The sequence below is a fragment of the Mercurialis annua genome, linkage group LG8 (genome assembly GCF_937616625.2).
Source record: "Mercurialis annua linkage group LG8, ddMerAnnu1.2, whole genome shotgun sequence".
NCBI classification, from domain to species: Eukaryota; Viridiplantae; Streptophyta; class Magnoliopsida; order Malpighiales; family Euphorbiaceae; genus Mercurialis; species Mercurialis annua.
The window spans coordinates 43,029,299-43,050,530 of record NC_065577.1 but is presented as its reverse complement, the minus strand read 5'-3'; the positions used below and the strand labels follow the sequence as shown (position 1 = coordinate 43,050,530).

The following is a 21,232-nucleotide window of genomic DNA, read 5'->3' as shown; positions in this document are numbered from 1 at the left end:
AACAAAAAAATATAACAAAAATCATATTAAATAAAAATTATTATTAAATAAAATATAACTATTTTTCATTAGAATTTTATTAGAACTGATAATGCATACAAAATAAATGTAAATAAATGGGTATATATTAAAAATAGTAGTATATAAAAGACGAAAAAGAAATAAATATCTTATTTAAAAATATTTTTAATTATTAATTATTAATTAAATTCAATAGATATTAAAAATGAAATATAAATTAAAATAAATTTGAAACTTTCAAGTTTAAGGTTTAAAAAGGATAATTTAACAAATGCTACAGTCAGGGGTCAAACAATGTATTAAGTCGTTTTATTTTGTCCACTTAAATTTTGATTTTTTACCCTAACACGCTAGTTTTTGTTTGAATACAAATGCTATAGTCAGGTCAGGTAAGGGATGGCAATGGGGAGGGAATTTCCCGATCTCTATGGGGACCCGCCCCTAATGGGGCGGGAATCCCCACCAATTGTCCCCATGGGCACGGGGATGAGGGAAGATTATGCCCTATCCACGAGGATGGGGAGGGGGTCCCATGGGGATCCCCATCCCCGTTTCTATTGGGACCCGATCTACTTTTATATAATTTGTTACAATTTTTAATATATTGTTTATAATTTTTAATAATTTTATTTAATTATCAGGATATTAAGTAATGATTTTTAACGATTTTTTATTTTATTTTAATTATATTATTTTAATATTTAAAATTGCTGAATATTTTAGATGACTAATTAATTTTTGGGATCGTTTAATTTATAATTTTTTATTATTATTAATATTGAATAAATCATACAGTCAACCCTCTAATAATTAATATATATGGTGACTAAAAATTTATTAAATATAAGAATTATTAATTTATTGAATATTATATAGGACGTAATCTTAAATTTGGTTCCCTAAAATTTTATTAATTATTATAATTATTAATTTATTGAGTATCAATTATTAGAAGGTCTACTGTCAAATATTTCATGAAAATAATAAAAATATTTAAATATTTATATTAGAATTATACGGGAAGGTGCATGGGGATGGGAAATCCACGGGGATGGGGACGAATTAATCCCCATCAAATAAATGGGGACGGGGACGGGGATTCCCCATAGAAGTGGGGACGGGGATGGGGATAGGCATTGCCATCCCTAGGTCAGGTGGACAAAGAGGAGTTAAACGTTGTCAAAAGGGATTATTTAACAAATACACAGGTTCGATAGGTCAAACTTTAAAATTAGAGTTTAGTTGTGTAAAGGGTACAAATTCAGGATCAAACTATATAATGAGCCTATTATTATTCTAGTCCTTCTATTGTATTAATTGGGAGATTTTTTTTAAAAATACTTTGTTATAACTGATAATTATATTTATATTGTATTGTTTATCTTCTTTCTTATTAATTTAAAGAAAATTTTAGTAAAATATGACGTATTAATGAAATAGATAGATATAAATTAAATTAAATTACATTTGATAAGTTACCTTAAATAATGTGTAGAAATAGAGAGAGCTATTGGCCGGTTCAACCCGTAAAATGGCCTGAAACCGGCTCGATCAAATCCGGATCGATATTGCTCAAACACAAAACTAAGCATATTTAAAGATAGTCAAAGGGGTGGAAGATGTCCCCCTAAAATTCAGAATCATATATCTGACCATTCAATTCTTTTTTTCTACTTAATAAATTTAACTTCCTTTTTATTTCTTTTATAAAATATTAAAATTTTATTAATAATAATAAAAATTATATAAATGAACGATTCTTCAGCAAATTGAAAGAACTATTCTAAGATAACGATGAGAACTGTAAATACAGCCGTAAATACAATTATCGATTAGTACTTTTCAAACCTCTAAAGGATCACCCAATACATTTTATGATCTAAACATTGAAAGTACGATTTTGGAACCAGTCTACCCTTAAAACTTTAAACTTTTCAAATATCATTTCCAACATGAATCTAAAAATTAGATATAATAAGATACAAGCACAACATTAAAAAATATATTAAAAAAAATATCCACAAAGATTTTATTATTTAAATTGAGGATTTAGACCCGATTAAAAGAGCTTTCAATTTTTTTTGATAAGAGTAAAAATCCTTCAAATCGATAAAAGAACTCCATTAATAGATTTTTTTTAAAAACCACTAGTTAAAATTAGAAGGCGGTTTTCCGGCACTAAAACCATCTTCAAACTATGTTTTTTTAACCATCTAAAAAGAGATTTTCCAAATAAGTAGTTTTATATATTAGATAATAATTAAATAAGATCACAGAAAAAAGTAGAGATTAAAGGGTGAACGAGGTGGTTTTCCGGCCAAAAGGTCAAAGCCATCCTTTCATAAAAGGAAAAGATAGTCAAAGTACAATTTCAAAAATCCAAACAATTAAACTTAACCAGTTTCTATCATAATAGACCATAAAAATTGAGCAGGTTACGAAAACATCACTTGATCAAAATGTTGATTTTATTTATTTATAATCCGCATCAAGTTTAGTCCACTAAAGTTATGGGCAAAGGAAGGGCCATGAATTGTCTCTCTATCTGCACGAGTACATTATAATATTAGTTTGTTCAACTTATACCAACCATTTATTGTCTAGACCGGCCAACTAAGTTCCAAAAAAATGGACTTAGCCTCTTGAATTTATTAAAATATGACGTAATAAACTATAACTCAAATGATATAAATACTGTCACGCTGTGAGTTTAATATTTTTACAAACGTTCTACCCTTATATATATATAAAGAAAGATGATACACTCGTACGTGCTCTCGGAATAAAATTTATAAGTTATTTTATATAAAACTCCATTCCCATAAAATTTGTGGATGAACCATGTCCTGAATTTTAAGAAGAAAACAAACTCTAATGTGGTGCATGAATGGCAAGATTTTGATCTATATTATATGCAGAAAAATTTGATTGATTGAAATCACTAAATCAGAACATTCCCTTGTACTAATATGTTATGAGAAACTGTATTAATATGAGCAACTTGTAAAACAAAAATGAAACTTCATGCAATTCTTTATTACTTTCAAGAAATATCCAAATCTTTACCAATCTTTCTTTTATTTTTTAATAATATTTCACTTACCTGAGCAACATTCGCCACTGTCGGTTGTTGAACAGCTTTAATTTTTGTCCATTCAATTAACCCTTCAAATCCATCCAAAATCTCCATTCCTAGCTGTCTAACCTTGTAAACTTTTCATATCAAATCCCCTTCACATGCCTTATGAAATGCTCACTTATTTATTACTATTATACAAACATTAAAGAGTGAAAATTTATTAAGATTAAAGACATCCTACCCTTCAAGAAGTAATGGAAAATGCAGGTAAAAGTATTAGATTTTTATGTTTTTTAGTTCAAATTTTACTTTAGTGGGCACAAATTTATGATTTTTTTTGTTTGTAAAGTACGCAAAAATGAGATGGATAAGTTGTAAGATGCTTTATTATAGAGTGAGGTATGAAATGCTAAAAATAGAGATGAAGTCACAATCTTGATAAGCTGCCTGAAAATAGAATTAATGAAAGGTGATGGTTGATGAGGCTAGTAAAATAGATTGTTTAGCTAAGATTTTAAAAGAGGACAAATACAATGGTGGGTCTAAGGAAGAAGCCAAGTGGGTATAAGAAAACAGAAAAAAGCTGAGCTTTAAGTGTCAAGAATTATAAATGGCTGGTGATAATTGCATTTTCAGAAGCATGTTTAGTTTTTGGTAACTCACATGGATCTGCCCTTTAATGGAGGGGAGCTTTTGTGGGAGGAATTGAAGGCACGACCTAACGGTTTGCTGCCTAGTGCTTATACGATTTGAGTTACGGCCCGTTGCTATAGTTTTGTTAATTTAGTGAATTGCTTTTTGAGTGTCTTGCCGACCCTTTGACTATTATAGCAAAAAAAATTCTTCATTTTTTTAATTTTAATGGCGAATTGAATAAAGTATCGAACTTTATAAGCTTTTACAAGCAAACAATGAAAAGGGTGTCATTAGGTTGGTGAGAATCTTGAAATTTCATTAGTAAAGAATAAAACTTGGATAAATTAATTAGTGTTTTAAGAGACTAATGTATGTGTGTGTCTAAAGAGAGTGGGGTCTGTGCAATGGTCCTCAAAACCGGCTTTATTGCCGTGGGCTCTTGTTGCTAGTAGTGGTGTGATGGCTGTGTGACAGTAACTGCCCTTCAATCACGTGATCGTGCCTTTTCTGTGCCATCACTTGGGATTTTTCTATTGTTTATCATCTTTTTTTCACTGTAAAAAGATGCAATAGTACTAATAAGTTATAACCATGGCCCTTTGTAAAGCTGTGAATTCCCATAAGTTGCTGTTTTTATGTATATAAAAACACTTACTTCGTGATGGATTGGCTTTCTTGGTTGATTGAAGTTCAAGAAACAGTGAGGTACCAACTAGAAAGATAAGGTAATCATTGAATTCTAATTTTACTATCATGTAAAAATAGTGCTGGTGTAGCTTTTAAAATGAGGGCCCTTTTGGTTTTAAATATGAAGCTTCTAGCTTAACAGTGTTAGTGTGCAGTTGAGCGTTGAAATTATGAGGACTCAATTACATCATGAGAAATTCGGATGTTAATATTTCTTGACTTTAAGAGTTTTCTTTGCGTTTTTGTAAAAAACTTAAGAAAAAATATCCCATCTTTTTCCTAAAAGAGTTTGGTGGAGATGTGATAGAGGTGTGGATGGCATGTGAATTTATTGGAAAGTGAGCGAATGCGACCTGTTTCTTCATCATCTTCGTCTCTGTTTTAGCGGGTATAAAGCAGGCATATGAATGAGTGCCTTGGAAAATTCATGTAATTGTTCTTTCTGAGTGTGTGTATGTAGATTTCTATCTAATTGCACATTCAATTCATTGCAGACCAGAATTTAATTTTTTTCAAGAATTTTAAGTGCGAAGGTTGAGGCATAAGGATAATGGATCTCGGGAATGCCAAATGTTGGGATACCTCAAAGGTCTGTTTGTTCATTGGTTCTCTGAGCTCAATTTCATTGATTTGTACTTATCGAAATGATTAAGCTTGTCTGTTTATAGTTGGCAAGATGTATTTCGGTTTAAGATGTAGACTTATTCATAGAAACTGGGTTATTTGATATGCTTCTGCAACTTGTCTAAAATTTTGAGAATTATTATGTTTGTCAATGGCATTGCAGAAGGATTCTTGGAAGACACTGTTGATTTTGGCTTATCAGAGTCTCGGTGTGGTATACGGCGACCTTAGCACTTCGCCTCTCTATGTTTACAAGAGCACATTTGCGGAAGACATCCGTCATTCTGAGACTAATGAAGAGATTTTTGGTGTGCTTTCATTTGTTTTCTGGACTCTCACTTTAATCCCACTGTTCAAGTATGTGTTTGTTGTCCTCAGAGCTGATGACAATGGAGAGGGTAAGTACCGAAGCAACTGTATGTGCTATGTTTTTATCGTTTGATCATCTAATTGAAAAAAGGTTTTATTGATTTGCAGGTGGTACTTTTGCGTTGTATTCGTTGATATGCCGGCATGTGAAGGTTAGCCTTTTGCCAAATAGGCAGATTGCAGATGAAGCAGTGTCCACTTACAAAATGGAGCACCCTCCAGAGAAGAAGAACTCAAAGATTATAAATTACCTTGAGAAGCATAAGTGCCTGCATACTGCTTTGTTGATCTTGGTTCTTCTCGGTACATGTATGGTGATTGGAGATGGGTTGCTCACTCCAGCAATTTCGGGTAAATCTCTTTCAAGTTGCACTTCATAAACTTCTATTTTCCAATAATTTAATACGATTGAACATATTGTTTGTCGCTTTTGCAGTTTTCTCCGCCGTATCTGGCCTGGAGTTATCCATGTCCAAGGAACATCATCAGTGTAATCTTCTTAACCTTCAATTTTCCTAATTTCTTATTCTATCATCATAGTCAATGAAACAAAAAACATGAAAATGTAGTTAGAAGTTGTGGTTGAACTATCAACATTAATTATAATTGTGTTTAGAGTTAGACTAGTCATGTTTATGAGTAAAAGTGACGTTACCAAATATTGACAAAGTGATGTTAAAGTTCAAAGGCCTAAGCTAAAACCTGTATTTGGCGATTGGAAATTAGAATTGGACTGTTTCTTTTTCGGGACGGCGTGGTCCACTTTTTGAACCTTATTCTAGTTGTTTTGCAACAGCCAGTTGGCCTGAGTATTTAGGACCATTCCTACTGCCCATACTGTGTGGTCTTCAATAGTCTTAGTGCTGCTGACCACTTGTCAGCACCACATTTGACAATTTTGTTTGTGGAATATGGAGATCCTACTGCATAAATCAGAGACTAATGAAAAAAAAATACTGTAATTACTACTGTAGATTTGATTCTTAAGGATAGTTCCAACATGATTATGCATTTATTATGTGATGGTGACACAAATTGTAACATTGAATCTATTAGTTTGTTGTGCGTTAATGATCTTTTTCTTGACATGGTAAATTATGTTGCTTGTGTAAAATTTCAGATTACATCAACTTCTTTATCATTTTTTATGTCTACTTAGGTGTCGGGAGAATATTGGTATATAGTTTAGGCAAAGAACAAAAAACGGAGACTTAATTTCTCAGAAAATATATTGTTGAATACTCTTTGCCCTCGCCCTTTTGCAGATGCTGTGATTCCAATCACTTGCTTCATCTTGGTGTGTCTTTTTGCGCTTCAACATTATGGAACTCATCGCGTCGGATTATACTTCGCACCAATTGTTTTGACATGGCTTCTATGCATTAGTGCTCTCGGCTTATACAACATAATCCATTGGAATCCACATGTCTATCAAGCTCTTTCCCCATATTACATGTTCAAGTTCTTGAAGAAAACAAGGAAAGGTGGCTGGATGTCGTTGGGCGGAACACTATTGTGCATAACAGGTACATTAGAAACATGTACATGAGGAGTTGAAAATTTATCCAGCTTTGAATTTGCTAGCGTTCTTATTTATATAGTATACATTGGCCAAGGCTCGTCGATAATATGCATTGCTCCATTTGCAGGTTCAGAGGCAATGTTTGCTGATCTTGGTCATTTCAATTATGCTGCAATTCAGGTTAAGTTAAAACATTTAAGTCACTATTGTGTTTGGTTGCGGAAAATTCCATTCTACCTACCAGTTATGTATTCATCTGTTTATTTTTCCTAGTTCAGATTGCTTTCACATTTCTAGTGTATCCAGCACTTATATTGGCATACATGGGGCAAGCCGCTTATTTGTCACAGCATCATGATAACAGCCATCATATTGGCTTTTATATCTCTGTCCCAGGTAATACATTCATCATTCTTGGCGTAACAATGCGCATAAAATTAATATCTGTTCTGTTTGAATTTATGAAAAAGCAAAATCTAAATATGTTCTGCAAATGATTTCATGATGAGTTAAAAGTTCTCGATTTGGTGCAGAAACTTTGAGAATCCCAGTGCTGGTAATAGCTATACTTGCTTCTGTGGTAGGAAGCCAAGCAATCATCAGTGGAACTTTTTCTATCATAAACCAGAGCCAGTCACTTGGCTGCTTTCCGAAAGTGAAGGTTATTCACACCTCTGACGAGATACACGGCCAGATTTATATCCCTGAAGTCAACTGGATTCTCATGATTCTCTGCATTGCTGTGACTATTGGGTTCAGAGACACCAAACACATGGGAAATGCATCAGGCAAGTTGCTTTGAGCAAGTCTATCATCGTTAAACTATTTTTTTGTGTTACAACTTGGAGGTTTTGGGTCACAATTGATAATCCAATGTCAACGATGCTATCAAATTTGACAATCTCATTGCTTTCTGTTGCAGGATTAGCCGTGATGACGGTGATGCTAGTGACCACAATCCTTACCTCCCTGGTTATAATCCTTTACTGGCAAAAGCCCCCAATTTTAGCACTTGCTTTTCTACTTTTCTTTGGTTCGGTTGAATTACTCTACTTTTCGGCTTCTCTCACCAAGTTCACGGACGGGGCCTGGCTTCCCATCCTCTTAGCTCTCTTCCTAATGACTATCATGTTTGTTTGGCATTATGCTACTATTAAGAAATATGAATATGACTTGCACAACAAGGTATCACTAGATTGGCTTTTAGCCTTAGGCCCAAGCTTAGGAATTGCTAGAGTGCCCGGTATTGGTTTAGTTTTTACCGATCTGACCTCTGGCATCCCCGCTAACTTCTCACGCTTTGTCACTAACCTCCCTGCCTTTCATCGTATACTCGTCTTTGTGTGTGTGAAATCTGTGCCCGTGCCTTATGTGCCTCCTGCTGAGAGGTATCTTGTTGGACGTGTGGGACCTCCATCTCATCGGTCTTACAGATGCATTGTCCGTTATGGATACCGTGATGTGCATCAAGATGTTAATTCTTTTGAATCCGAGCTTGTTGCTAGGCTGGCCGATTTTCTCAACTATGATTGGTGTAAAAGGAATCGGGCTAACTCTTTTACCGAGGATGATGCATCTCGATCCAACGAATCAACAAGTGAATGCAGATTGGCAGTGATCGGAACAATGGCGTTTCCGAACACACCAGCTTATGAGATTGAGGAAACTGTGCAGCCAGCTAGTGTATCCTGCGGATTTTCCACCGTAGAAAGTATATCCGATGTTATTGAAATGGAACCGGTTAATGTGGTCCAAAGAAGAGTGAGGTTTGTCATCAACGACGAGCCGGAAACTGAAATGGATCTTCAGTTAAAAGAAGAGCTAGAAGATCTACTGGCAGCTCAACAAGCTGGTACTGCATTTATATTAGGGCACTCGCATGTTCAAGCAAAACAAGGGTCTTCTCTCTTGAAGAAGCTGGCCATTAACATTGGGTACAATTTTCTGAGCAAGAACTGCCGGGGACCGGACGTGGCTCTGAAAGTGCCGCCGGTGTCTCTTCTGGAGGTTGGTATGGTTTATGTTGTGTAAGAATGTCATGTAAGTAGATTTGTCAGTAAGTATAGATAGCATGAGTGTTTAAGAAGCATGGTCTATAGTGAGGAACATGCTTCTTTGCTATAGAGAATTTATGTAATCCCATGATAAGATAGAAATATATAATTTATTTTTTACACTTTCCCCATGTCTTCATTTCTTATATTATGAAAAAACACCGTTTTGCAGTATTCGTTCCGTTCACGTGAAAATTCAAATGCAGTTTTCCCGATCAGTGTTCACTTTTCGATCATAATAATGTGTTGTAAGTATATGCATGCATAAAATGAGTTTGTGAGTTTTCTGTTAGACAGAAAAGGAGTGGATCTTATTGTGTTAAAGCAGTTATGTAATTTTGATTTTATTTTTTAAGGCGATCTGCAAATCAAGGTTTATATCTTGTTCCATGTCAGGTCATTAGAAACGGTTATACCCTTTCTGAATTCTTACACCTGTAACTGCTTTTTATTATTAATGAAAGATTTCGATTGTCACAAAAAAAATGAGTAAAACCAAATAATCTATTTTTTTATAAGTTTTGTTCAATTTAATTTGATATTACAAAATATCTAGTTTTGGTTCAATTTGATTTGGATTTAAATAAATAAATTAATTAAGGGTCCGTTTGGTTCAATTTGATTTGAATTTTAAAAAATAAATAAATTAAGGGTCTGTTTGGTTCAATTCTAGTGTGGAATTTATTTCATTTCTAAATTAATTCTATTTGAAGTTCATTTGAAAATTAGTTTTTGTTATTGGTATCATGAATCTTAAGGGTTTTTGATATTGAGGCACCCAAAATTACAGATCAGTGCCTCTTTCGGAATTAATTCCGAAAGAGTGCCTGGTCCCACCTGTTCCGCATTCCTAGATGCGGAACAGATGGGGTTCCGCATTCCTAGAATGCGGAACGGGTGGAGCAGCTGATTAACTTTGTTAATCAGCTTCTTAAGCACGTTCCGCATTCTAGGAATGCGAAACGTGCTTCTCCCCAATGATTGGAGAGACAATTTTGTCTCCCCAATCATTGGGGCTGCAATGATTGCGCATTTAGTGCCCAATCATTGCTGAACTTTATTAAAAAAAAATCAAATATTATTTAAATTTTTTAATAAACACTATAAATTAAATACAATTTTAAAACAATTTTATCAAACGATTTAAATGCTTGTTGATTTAACTATTGATTTCAACAAACACTTATAAAAAATAACAATTTTAACAAACGATTTAAATATTTGTTTTATTTAACTAATGATTTTAACAGACGCTTATAAAAAAATAGCAATTTTAACAAACGATTATAATATACAAAATATAGTAAACATACAACATCTACTAAAATATAAAAATCGATAAATGAACAAAAATATGAAATCTAATCCTGATATCTGCGAGTCCTCGGTCTCTGTATCCTCAAACCGTGAGTCTCTCGTCGGTGCCGCGAGCTGTCTGTAATCGAGTGAAACTGTCTGGGTACCGGAGGGCCCTCGCTGTCATCGTCGTCCTCGTCTTGAGCTGAAAGCTCAACGTCTGCTGGTGGTGGTGCAGTACCGGTCTCCTCCTGTGTGGGCGGTAGGAGTCTAAAAGATGGAGGTGTGATATCCGGTCGTGATAAAAGCTCTTCGTACGCCTCTGAACCGATCTCCGTACCGAATAACCAGGACTCTGACAGTGTAAAATGTAGCTGTGATGGATCCTGAGCCTGGTGAGAAGAAGATGGCCGCGAATGTGACGTCGACGGCTGATCATCCGGAGGCAGCGTGAGACGATAACACTGATCGAAAGAAGTGAACTGTTGATCATCCGTAGATAGCGCTGGACGGTAATACTAATCTGATGCAGCAAACGGCAGTGGTGTGGCCTGCCGAAACTGAGACGCCGGTGGTGTGGCCCGCTGGAACTGAGACGCCGGTGGTGTGGCCTGGTGGAACTGAGACGGCGGCGTGCCCAGAGGAGTCGTATATGCTGTCTGTCCGTACGACGGCTCAAGAAACGGCATCGACGAAGGCGGGACCTGATACGATGAATACATGGGGTCCCTGAAACACAAAGTAGAAAACGCAACATTTAGATTATATATTTAAATACGAGTTAAAAAAGCAATAAAATAATTAATAAATGACATGAAACTTGTGGGAAAGAGGTCTGAGGCCACAGAGGCTGTGATGCTGAAGCGGAGGTGGAACCGTAGTACTGAGTCGGCCCATGATACTCCCCCCGTCTGTCTGAAGTGGCTGTAGGATCGAAGTGGTAGTAGACCGGTGGGGGGATAGGGTCGTCCGGGCGCTCGCGAGGCTGGGGGGCTCTAGGCTGCCGTCTACGCGCTCCCCTGATGTGAGCCAGATCGATGGTTAGGGGAGGAAGAAGGTAGTACGTAAGCCGGAACTGCTGGCTCTGGTGGGGGCAGTGTGACGTCACGGCGCTCCTCTCCGTAAGCTAATTGGGAACTGCGTGCAGCAGTCCCAATCCTAGACGCACGCGCCTCTCTCTGAAGGGCGATCATCTCGAAAGTGTCGCGTTGTTTACATCAAACAAACAAATTGTCAGTGTATACAATAATAAGAGAAATTTAATAATAAAATAAATACGTACACTCTGTCCGATGCAAAACTTGTGAGCGACACTGGCCCATTCAGGACGCTTCAGAACCGACAATATTCCAGCGTGCCGATCAGATATAATGGCCACCTTCCTTTCGCAAATCACTTGCTCACGCAAATTTTCAAAAAAGTACTCATAACTGGCACTACTTTCAGATTCAACAAGTGCAAATGTGTCACGACCCAAAATTATTGAGCCGCAACCGGCGCTAGGGAACGGGAGTGGTAGCTCCGGAACCCGTAGCAAGCCTAAAATCACAGTTTATTTTTCGCAAATATAATATAAACAAATAACAACAAACAACGGAAGCAGATATACATATACATAACATATACCCAAATATATATACTAACTGTTTCAAAACCTCGCGAGCTCTAGTTACCGTACCCTGTACGAACTGGCCTCGCGGTACTATATACATCAGTTAGTGTTTCAAACATCTCACCGGCACCTGGGGCCGTGGATCATATACTAAACACGTAGCCTATCAAAATGCATATAAAACAATAACAGCAGTTAATATATACAATCAAAATGAACTGCTGTCTAGGCTACAATACTATCGACAAAGGACCACTACTGCAGCATTCACAGAAGTCAGAAACTAACATATACAGCTGACTTCTGGACTTCAAAATTGGCCTCTAGCTAGGTCCACAAGCTAAGCACCTGAAAAACATCAAAGGTGAGGGGTCAGTATTTGGGGAAATACTGAGTGAGTTGACATTTACTAACAGTATTAATATAGAAACATAGCATCGCATCTCAAGAAAATGTTAATATAAAACATATAAACATGTATTTGATCCGTACGAAACTAATATCCTAGCATGCGACACATCTCTCGAATAATCATATATCATTCAACCCAATCGTAAATATCAATTGCGAGTCCAACTCGCTGGTGGCCTAGCCACTAGATACGGGGACTTCCAGGCTACACCGTAGCCGAGTTCACTCTGCGTATCGAAATCATAACCCAATCGTAAATATCATATTCATCAACAGCTCCCAGCTGTGTCAAGTCATTTCTCAATGCAAACATACTAGACTGACTCGATACTGGTGATCACACAGCCTATTGACACCCAATAGGTAGCTAGTTTCTTCGGATCGCATACTAGTTCTCGCATATGGAAATTAAATAAACATATAACATCCAATCAGTTGTATATAATGCGATGCATGAAAACAATATATATATATATATATTTTCATAAAATAATTTTAATATATATAATACATGAAAGTAAAAGTACAACTCACAGTGACCGCTATCCAATCAATAACGAAGTCAATATGATAATATGCCCGTGCTAGACCACGTCGGCTGACCCCACCGTTTGCTGACACGTCTGATACATATAGATCAAATACACGTTTAATACATAAACGTGAACCTTAAAAACCTAAAACCCTAGGTTATAGATTTAAGTTATCACCCCTTTCATTTCGTATTCGTTTCTCTCAATTTTGATAACTTCTTAATCGGATTCTTACTTAATCGATGTACTTATCTTGACTATTTATTATGTTAATGTTCATTTATATAATGTTTTATATCTATTTCAAAACATTTCACTGAGTTTCACACTCAAATCAAGCTATCGGAGGTCCTTATTCACTCCCGGAAGTCCCACGGAGATCCGGGTCGAGTTAGGGCACGTCGTGTCACCTTGGCACGTCGTGCCCTTCAATTTTTGTGAAGGGCACGTCGTGCCCTTCATGGTGCACGTCATGCACCCCCTTGGTGCACGTCGTGCACTCTTGTGGTGCACGTCGTGCACCCTTGTGGTGCACGTCGTGCGCCTGCACGACGTGCTGAAGTGCAGCACGTCGTGCACCAACGTGTGCAGCGTTTTCCGACATTCCTCGATCATTTCCGGAGCTCCAAAACTCCTACAACTTGTACCAATTCATACCCACTTCATTTATACACAAAATCTATCAAGAATCCTTACAAAAACGATGAAAAACGACTTGATTCTTGACGTATCGATTCAAACTTAATTTCTTAACAAAACAGCCTATAAAACACCATTTTCACCACCAAAAACCGAAATCTTACCTTGATATGATGCTTAAGATCAGTAGAGCATTCAATTCTGAAGAGATTGCCGCGAGAATCGTCCGAAACGGACGCCGAACGGAGAAACGGCGGCGAAACGAAATCGATCGGCGATTTTTTTCACTTTCTGGAGCCTTCTTCTTCTTTCTTTCTGATTTCTTCATTTCAAAGGAAATCCTTATATATCATGGCTAAATTCTATTTTTCATCCTTGTTTTCTTTAATGAATACAATCTATCCTTTAAACTTTTCTTTCGTACGATTTAGTCCATAGCTAAATCGTTAAACTCTTTTATTACGACTTATACGTATTACTTATATCCGATAAATAATACGAAGCTCGATATTAACACTTTCCCGTCAAACTTATAAATTTCCATTTTTGAGACATAGTGGCTAAATTACCACTTTGGTCCCTGAACTTCATTTTGGACTTTCCTTGACATTTTTCCTTTTAATTCCAATTCTAACTTTAGAATTGAAATATAACCTTGATTTCCGCATAACTAATTTCCCAAAACCGACCTACTAAAACTTATTTATCTTAATTTTATCGGATAACTTTCCGATGTCGCCACTCTGGCGACTCAAAATTGGACACGTGGTCCAATTAGCTAATTAATTATTTTGGGGTATTACATTCTTCCCCCCTTATAAAAATTCGTCCTCGAATTTTCATAAAACTTGTTGGGATCTTAAAATCGTCCTTATACTTTCCTTGACGTACATTACTACGCGTTAGTTGTATCTTTCTTTTACATAGCTCTTAGCTCTCCACTTATAGCTGTGACTTCGTACCCATCATTAATCGATTATCTATCTTGCTCATAGTAGTTCCTTGTCGTAGCATAACTGAGAATCTTCTCATTGCTACTTTTGTTTCATTTGTTGTCTTCCCTGAGATAGAATAACCTTGGACGTATCCTTGATGTCGTAGTCCTTGCGTCATTGCTATCTGATTGTTACTAATCCATGTCTAACATTTTCTCGTTCCATCATTTCATTCCCAGTAGCCATGGGGTTGCTACTTGTCTTCTTTATACATGAATAGTCACGACGTGTTGACTCCATCTTTAATAACGTACTTACTTTATTCATACTCCTATGAGTATTTTCCTTTCGTAATCACAATCTACGACTTTTAATCTTTACTACATCTAACGATATCATCCTTCTTTCTTACTGATTATCGTCGTTTCTTACTTCTTTCTACCGTTATCTGACTTCTCACTCCTGATTAACTAATCTCTTTCAACTTGTACTCTGTCTAGCACAGTTATTATCTCTTAACATAGCTAAACTTGATACATCCTTCACTATCTTCCATTTCTTATTCTTTCGCTTCTTTAAGCTATCATAAACTTCATGTCGTTCTATTGGTCGTGATCCTTTGTTCTTTATCATTATCTTAGACACGTAATTCACGTTACTTCTGATCGTATGGCTTGTACAGTCTCCCTTGTTCACTAATATTACTCATATTCTTATCCCTTTCACTTTCACCTAATTGTTTCTTTGGAGTTTACCTTAAATCTCTTATTGAATTTTCATTCAATGATGTTCTTCCTTTATGTCACAGTTCCTTATTCAAGATGACCTCATAAGAATCTTACATGCTTCTTTAGCATTTAACTATTTCGAGAACTTTTCTCATTAATCAGCTTTCTTTCTATTTTACACTTCTGCTTCTTACTGTCAATTTTTATTTTCACTTTTTACAATACAATCTTGATACTGATTGTAATCGTTCCTTAACTTATTCTTATTCTATCTCTCGTCTTCTTTTGAAGGGTTTTCTGATTGTTCTTAACATTTATATTGTACTTACTTTGTAAATCCCAAAGTCAGGGAACAATTTCAATTCACTGTCGTCCTATACGCTTTATGCTTCCTTAGCACTTATATCTTGATTCTAATTGTCTTTAAATAACTTTATCTCTTTGTACTAGTATCGACTCTTGTCTTGTCTTTTACTTGTTATATTTGTTACGTCTTTCCTTCGTTTATGGCAGTTCTATTGTTGCTACTCTATTCTGACAATCCTTATGACGTATTTCTAGAACTTTCACTTCTCTAATCATCTTACTAAATCTTGAGGGTATTTGAATTTTACCCTTACACTTTTTTTTTTTTTTCATATCATCCACCATTCTTACATTTACTGATACGTATGTCTATACGTGTACCTTTCTCCTTTCTGTTAACGCAACTTATAATTCTTAGTGCTTATATTAGTAACTTTACTTAATATCAGTCATATAGCATCATTATCTCTTTTAATCTATTCAACTTCGAACCTTCACATCTTACTGGATTATCTTCTTCATCCTTGCGTACTTGTACGTTTCTTTCGCCTAACACAACTCTCTGTCATTTCATCATTCGTTTTATTATAAGGATAAATATCGTATCCTTAAGTATTTCCAGTGCATTGCAGCCTATCTGCATATGCTCTCCGGCGATAAGTCCTTATTCACATTCTTCTGTAGCTCTACTAGCTTCGTTGCAATAATTATTAACATGGCTTTATTCTGTTATTGGAGTTTCTTTTACAATTTTTATTCTTATTTAATAAGAATCTTTTACTATTTGTCGCAGGGCTTTACATCAGAGTTTACTTACTGAATAAAACGATTTTTAAAACTTCTTTTGGCTGCGCAGCTCTTTCTAAACCACTTTTCATAAATCATTTAAAATCGTTAGTACAATTGTTGCTCAGAGTGATGACATCTCTCATCACCAAGGAGTTGCTCAAAATCGCAGTTTCTTTTTCCATTACAAAGTTATGATGCATGATCTAAAATTTTGAAAATCATTCTTTTATGCATTTCTATCGTGGTTATGCAATGTCACATGCGATGCCTGAGCATAATTGTACCTTGAAAAATCATAAAAACTTTCAAAATCTTCATAAAGTCGTAAGTCTTACTCTAGATGATACGCTCTGCGACTCTTAACGGCTTTCTTTATACTTATTGGGTATAATTCAAATTTTTATATTGCTGTCAAATTTTGTATTGCTGTCATTTACAGACTGTTCGTCTGTCACATCACTTCTTTCTCCGTATCTCCGGTAACTCAATTAAATTTAAAGTTCTCTATTACTGTAATCACCATATCCACTTCTACAATATTCTATTCTACGTCATATACAGACGCCAGTGCCGATGTTCCACATCGACTTCTTGTAAACAATCCATTTCTTTCTTCAAATACCAAATCGTAATATAGGAATTACGTTTGCGATAATTATGTGTTGTGATGTTTATTGTATTATTGTTTTTGTGTATTATGTTTATATGTTCTTTTATTAAGCGTGTGTTTAACTACAACGTTTCTTATAGGTTCTCGCTTTCTAAGGTATTATCCCAAAGGCAAAACCTATTACTGACATTCTACTATGCAATGCAGCAATTATATAAACACAATAATGCAAACACATAAACACAATTACTTAAAGCACGTAAATCACTAATACCTGGAGGTGCCTGACGCGGGATGTTAGGTTCCCTAATAACTATGCCTGTATGTCGGCCCCTAACTGTTCTACCTGAGTTTCGTCCACCTCTTTGCACAAAATAAGGGTTGGTTGTAGTTCTGGAGGACGTACTGACGTAATCCGGGTGGCACTCACGTCTAAAGTAATAAGGTCGTATCGGATCACCCGACCATTCATGCTCTGTTTCAATCCTACGGGCCATTGTAGTAAGCGTGCTGAAATGTTCATCCACGTGCTCATACAGCTCATCAAACTGAGGTCCTAAACCCCTGACATATCTACGATTAATGGTCATATTGTCTTCGTTCAGATTAGGGACTCCCTCTGCCATCCGCAGAAAATCAGTAGAGTACGCCCCTACAGTCAACATCCCTCTAGAAAAAGATCGCATCTGCCTTCTAACTTGATTTAAAGCTATTTGCGCCTGACCGTTAACTATGTCCGCATCTTCCCTCAAATTGCGGTATCTCCGCACACTTGACCAAAAATAGTCACCTCTGTATTCCTCGACATCTAATTCATCTAACTCTTCTTCTTCTTCATACTCTTCTTCCTGAGGATTTTTTTCTCTTCTGCTTCTTCTTCTAATTCTTCTTCTGGATCCTCCTCAGGATCCTCCTCAGGGTCTTCCTCAGGATCTTCTTCAAGATCCTCTTCCGGATCTTCCTCCGGTTCCTCTTCCTCTTCTTCGCTGTATTCAATTTCCGGCGAATGTTCTCTAACTCTGTTTCTGGAAGAACTACCTATTTCAGACACAGACATAAAACCATTTTGATATATTTCTGGCGATGTTCCATGATCTGCGTGGAATCCATTCTGATGGACCCCAGATGGTTCGCCTACTTCATTATGAAACCCGTTTTGAAATATAGGAGGCGCTTCCTCCCGTTCTTCATCAGCATGCGACTGAGCTCCGTTTTGCCCAGACATGCTGAAAAGAAACAATTTCGAACGTAAGCGACCATCTGAGCCCATTTCACACGCAATCCCAATCATCAATTTATAAATGCTGTAAACATTTAGCATTTAATCCAGCCGTACGTAATTCGCAAGCAGATAGCCATTTAATAATCTCAGCGCAAGTAATAATCACGTAATTACCTCAATCGTTCGTAATTTGCAAATATATAACCACTCTCTATCTCTTAACGTAAGTAACAAATACTTAGTTACCTTAGTCGTCCGCATAAACAGATACTATTCACTTACTAGCTTAATAGTCCTGGTTCGCGCATGTAATGCCACGTACTACTAATGCACACATAACACAATTACAGACAACCACGGTCTGACTCTTGCTGCAGTAGTTCCTAGGTATACTTACTGACAAATACTCCCAGTCAAACAAGCAATCAGACAACTCTAGCAGTGGTAACTGGACCAAACTGCTCTCAAACAAGCATTGAAACAACCTTGCAGTGGTAACTGGACCAAACTGCTTTGATACCAACATTGTCACGACCCAAAATTATTGAGCCGCAACCGGCGCTAGGGAACGGGAGTGGTAGCTCCGGAACCCGTAGCAAGCCTAAAATCACAGTTTATTTTTCGCAAATATAATATAAACAAATAACAACAAACAACGGAAGCAGATATACATATACATAACATATACCCAAATATATATACTAACTGTTTCAAAACCTCGCGAGCTCTAGTTACCGTACCCTGTACGAACTGGCCTCGCGGTACTATATACATCAGTTAGTGTTTCAAACATCTCACCGGCACCTGGGGCCGTGGATCATATACTAAACACGTAGCCTATCAAAATGCATATAAAACAATAACAGCAGTTAATATATACAATCAAAATGAACTGCTGTCTAGGCTACAATACTATCGACAAAGGACCACTACTGCAGCATTCACAGAAGTCAGAAACTAACATATACAGCTGACTTCTGGACTTCAAAATTGGCCTCTAGCTAGGTCCACAAGCTAAGCACCTGAAAAACATCAAAGGTGAGGGGTCAGTATTTGGGGAAATACTGAGTGAGTTGACATTTACTAACAGTATTAATATAGAAACATAGCATCGCATCTCAAGAAAATGTTAATATAAAACATATAAACATGTATTTGATCCGTACGAAACTAATATCCTAGCATGCGACACATCTCTCGAATAATCATATATCATTCAACCCAATCGTAAATATCAATTGCGAGTCCAACTCGCTGGTGGCCTAGCCACTAGATACGGGGACTTCCAGGCTACACCGTAGCCGAGTTCACTCTGCGTATCGAAATCATAACCCAATCGTAAATATCATATTCATCAACAGCTCCCAGCTGTGTCAAGTCATTTCTCAATGCAAACATACTAGACTGACTCGATACTGGTGATCACACAGCCTATTGAGACCCAATAGGTAGCTAGTTTCTTCGGATCGCATACTAGTTCTCGCATATGGAAATTAAATAAACATATAACATCCAATCAGTTGTATATAATGCGATGCATGAAAACAATATATATATATATATTTTCATAAAATAATTTTAATATATATAATACATGAAAGTAAAAGTACAACTCACAGTGACCGCTATCCAATCAATAACGAAGTCAATATGATAATATGCCCGTGCTAGACCACGTCGGCTGACCCCACCGTTTGCTGACACGTCTGATACATATAGATCAAATACACGTTTAATACATAAACGTGAACCTTAAAAACCTAAAACCCTAGGTTATAGATTTAAGTTATCACCCCTTTCATTTCGTATTCGTTTCTCTCAATTTTGATAACTTCTTAATCGGATTCTTACTTAATCGATGTACTTATCTTGACTATTTATTATGTTAATGTTCATTTATATAATGTTTTATATCTATTTCAAAACATTTCACTGAGTTTCACACTCAAATCAAGCTATCGGAGGTCCTTATTCACTCCCGGAAGTCCCACGGAGATCCGGGTCGAGTTAGGGCACGTCGTGTCACCTTGGCACGTCGTGCCCTTCAATTTTTGTGAAGGGCACGTCGTGCCCTTCATGGTGCACGTCATGCACCCCCTTGGTGCACGTCGTGCACTCTTGTGGTGCACGTCGTGCACCCTTGTGGTGCACGTCGTGCACCCTTGTGGTGCACGTCGTGCGCCTGCACGACGTGCTGAAGTGCAGCACGTCGTGCACCGACGTGTGCAGCGTTTTCCGACATTCCTGGATCATTTCCGGAGCTCCAAAACTCCTACAACTTGTACCAATTCATACCCACTTCATTTATACACAAAATCTATCAAGAATCCTTACAAAAACGATGAAAAACGACTTGATTCTTGACGTATCGATTCAAACTTAATTTCTTAACAAAACAGCCTATAAAACACCATTTTCACCACCAAAAACCGAAATATTACCTTGATATGATGCTTAAGATCAGTAGAGCATTCAATTCCGAAGAGATTGCCGCGAGAATCGTCCGAAACGGACGCCGAATGGAGAAACGGCGGCGAAACGAAATCGATCGGCGATTTTTTTCACTTTCTGGAGCCTTCTTCTTCTTTCTTTCTGATTTCTTCATTTCAAAGGAAATCCTTATATATCATGGCTAAATTCTATTTTTCATCCTTGTTTTCTTTAATGAATACAATCTATCCTTTAAACTTTTCTTTCGTACGATTTAGTCCATAGCTAAATCGTTAAACTCTTTTATTACGACTTATACGTATTACTTATATCCTATAAATAATACGAAGCTCGATATTAACACTTTCCCGTCAAACTTATAAATTTCCATTTTTGAGACATAGTGGCTAAATTACCACTTTGGTCCCTGAACTTCATTTTGGACTTTCCTTGACATTTTTCCTTTTAATTCCAATTCTAACTTTAGAATTGAAATATAACCTTGATTTCCGCATAACTAATTTCCCAAAACCGACCTACTAAAACTTATTTATCTTAATTTTATCGGATAACTTTCCGATGTCGCCACTCTGGCGACTCAAAATTGGACACGTGGTCCAATTAGCTAATTAATTATTTTGGGGTATTACAAAATGCCAGTGGCATGATGTGACTGTTCCCATCCATTGCCGACGCGATCAACAAGGTCATTTTGTATTTGACATACAA

At 36.5% G+C, this 21,232-nt stretch overlaps 1 protein-coding gene across 3 annotated transcripts; it reads left to right on the top strand.

Moving 5' to 3' along the window:
* Positions 1–3,259: 3,259 nt before the first annotated feature.
* LOC126660291 (potassium transporter 2) lies at positions 3,260–9,114 on the top strand. 3 transcript variants are annotated; one of them, XM_050353704.2, is made up of 10 exons: positions 3,260–3,367; positions 4,918–5,012; positions 5,211–5,445; positions 5,525–5,767; positions 5,853–5,906; positions 6,682–6,942; positions 7,066–7,118; positions 7,217–7,334; positions 7,472–7,726; positions 7,861–9,114. In XM_050353704.2, exons 2-10 carry the CDS (start codon positions 4,974–4,976, stop codon positions 8,967–8,969), a joined length of 2,367 nt encoding a protein of 788 aa, XP_050209661.1. In that variant the 5' UTR covers positions 3,260–3,367; positions 4,918–4,973; the 3' UTR covers positions 8,970–9,114. The 3 variants fall into 3 exon arrangements, with proteins under 3 accessions (XP_050209661.1, XP_050209659.1, XP_050209660.1); XM_050353702.2 differs by lacking the exon at positions 3,260–3,367 and adding an exon at positions 4,150–4,461; XM_050353703.2 differs by lacking the exon at positions 3,260–3,367 and adding an exon at positions 4,501–4,811.
* Positions 9,115–21,232: the final 12,118 nt, after the last annotated feature.

Excerpts from the sequence above, each read along its gene's own strand:
- LOC126660291 (XM_050353704.2), top strand. The coding sequence starts at position 4,974 with ATGGATCTCGGGAATGCCAAATGTTGGGATACCTCAAAG. Across the intron at positions 5,446-5,524 it reads AGCTGATGACAATGGAGAGG|GTGGTACTTTTGCGTTGTAT; the intron begins GTAAGTACCGAA and ends ATTGATTTGCAG. Across the intron at positions 5,907-6,681 it reads GTCCAAGGAACATCATCAGT|ATGCTGTGATTCCAATCACT; the intron begins GTAATCTTCTTA and ends GCCCTTTTGCAG.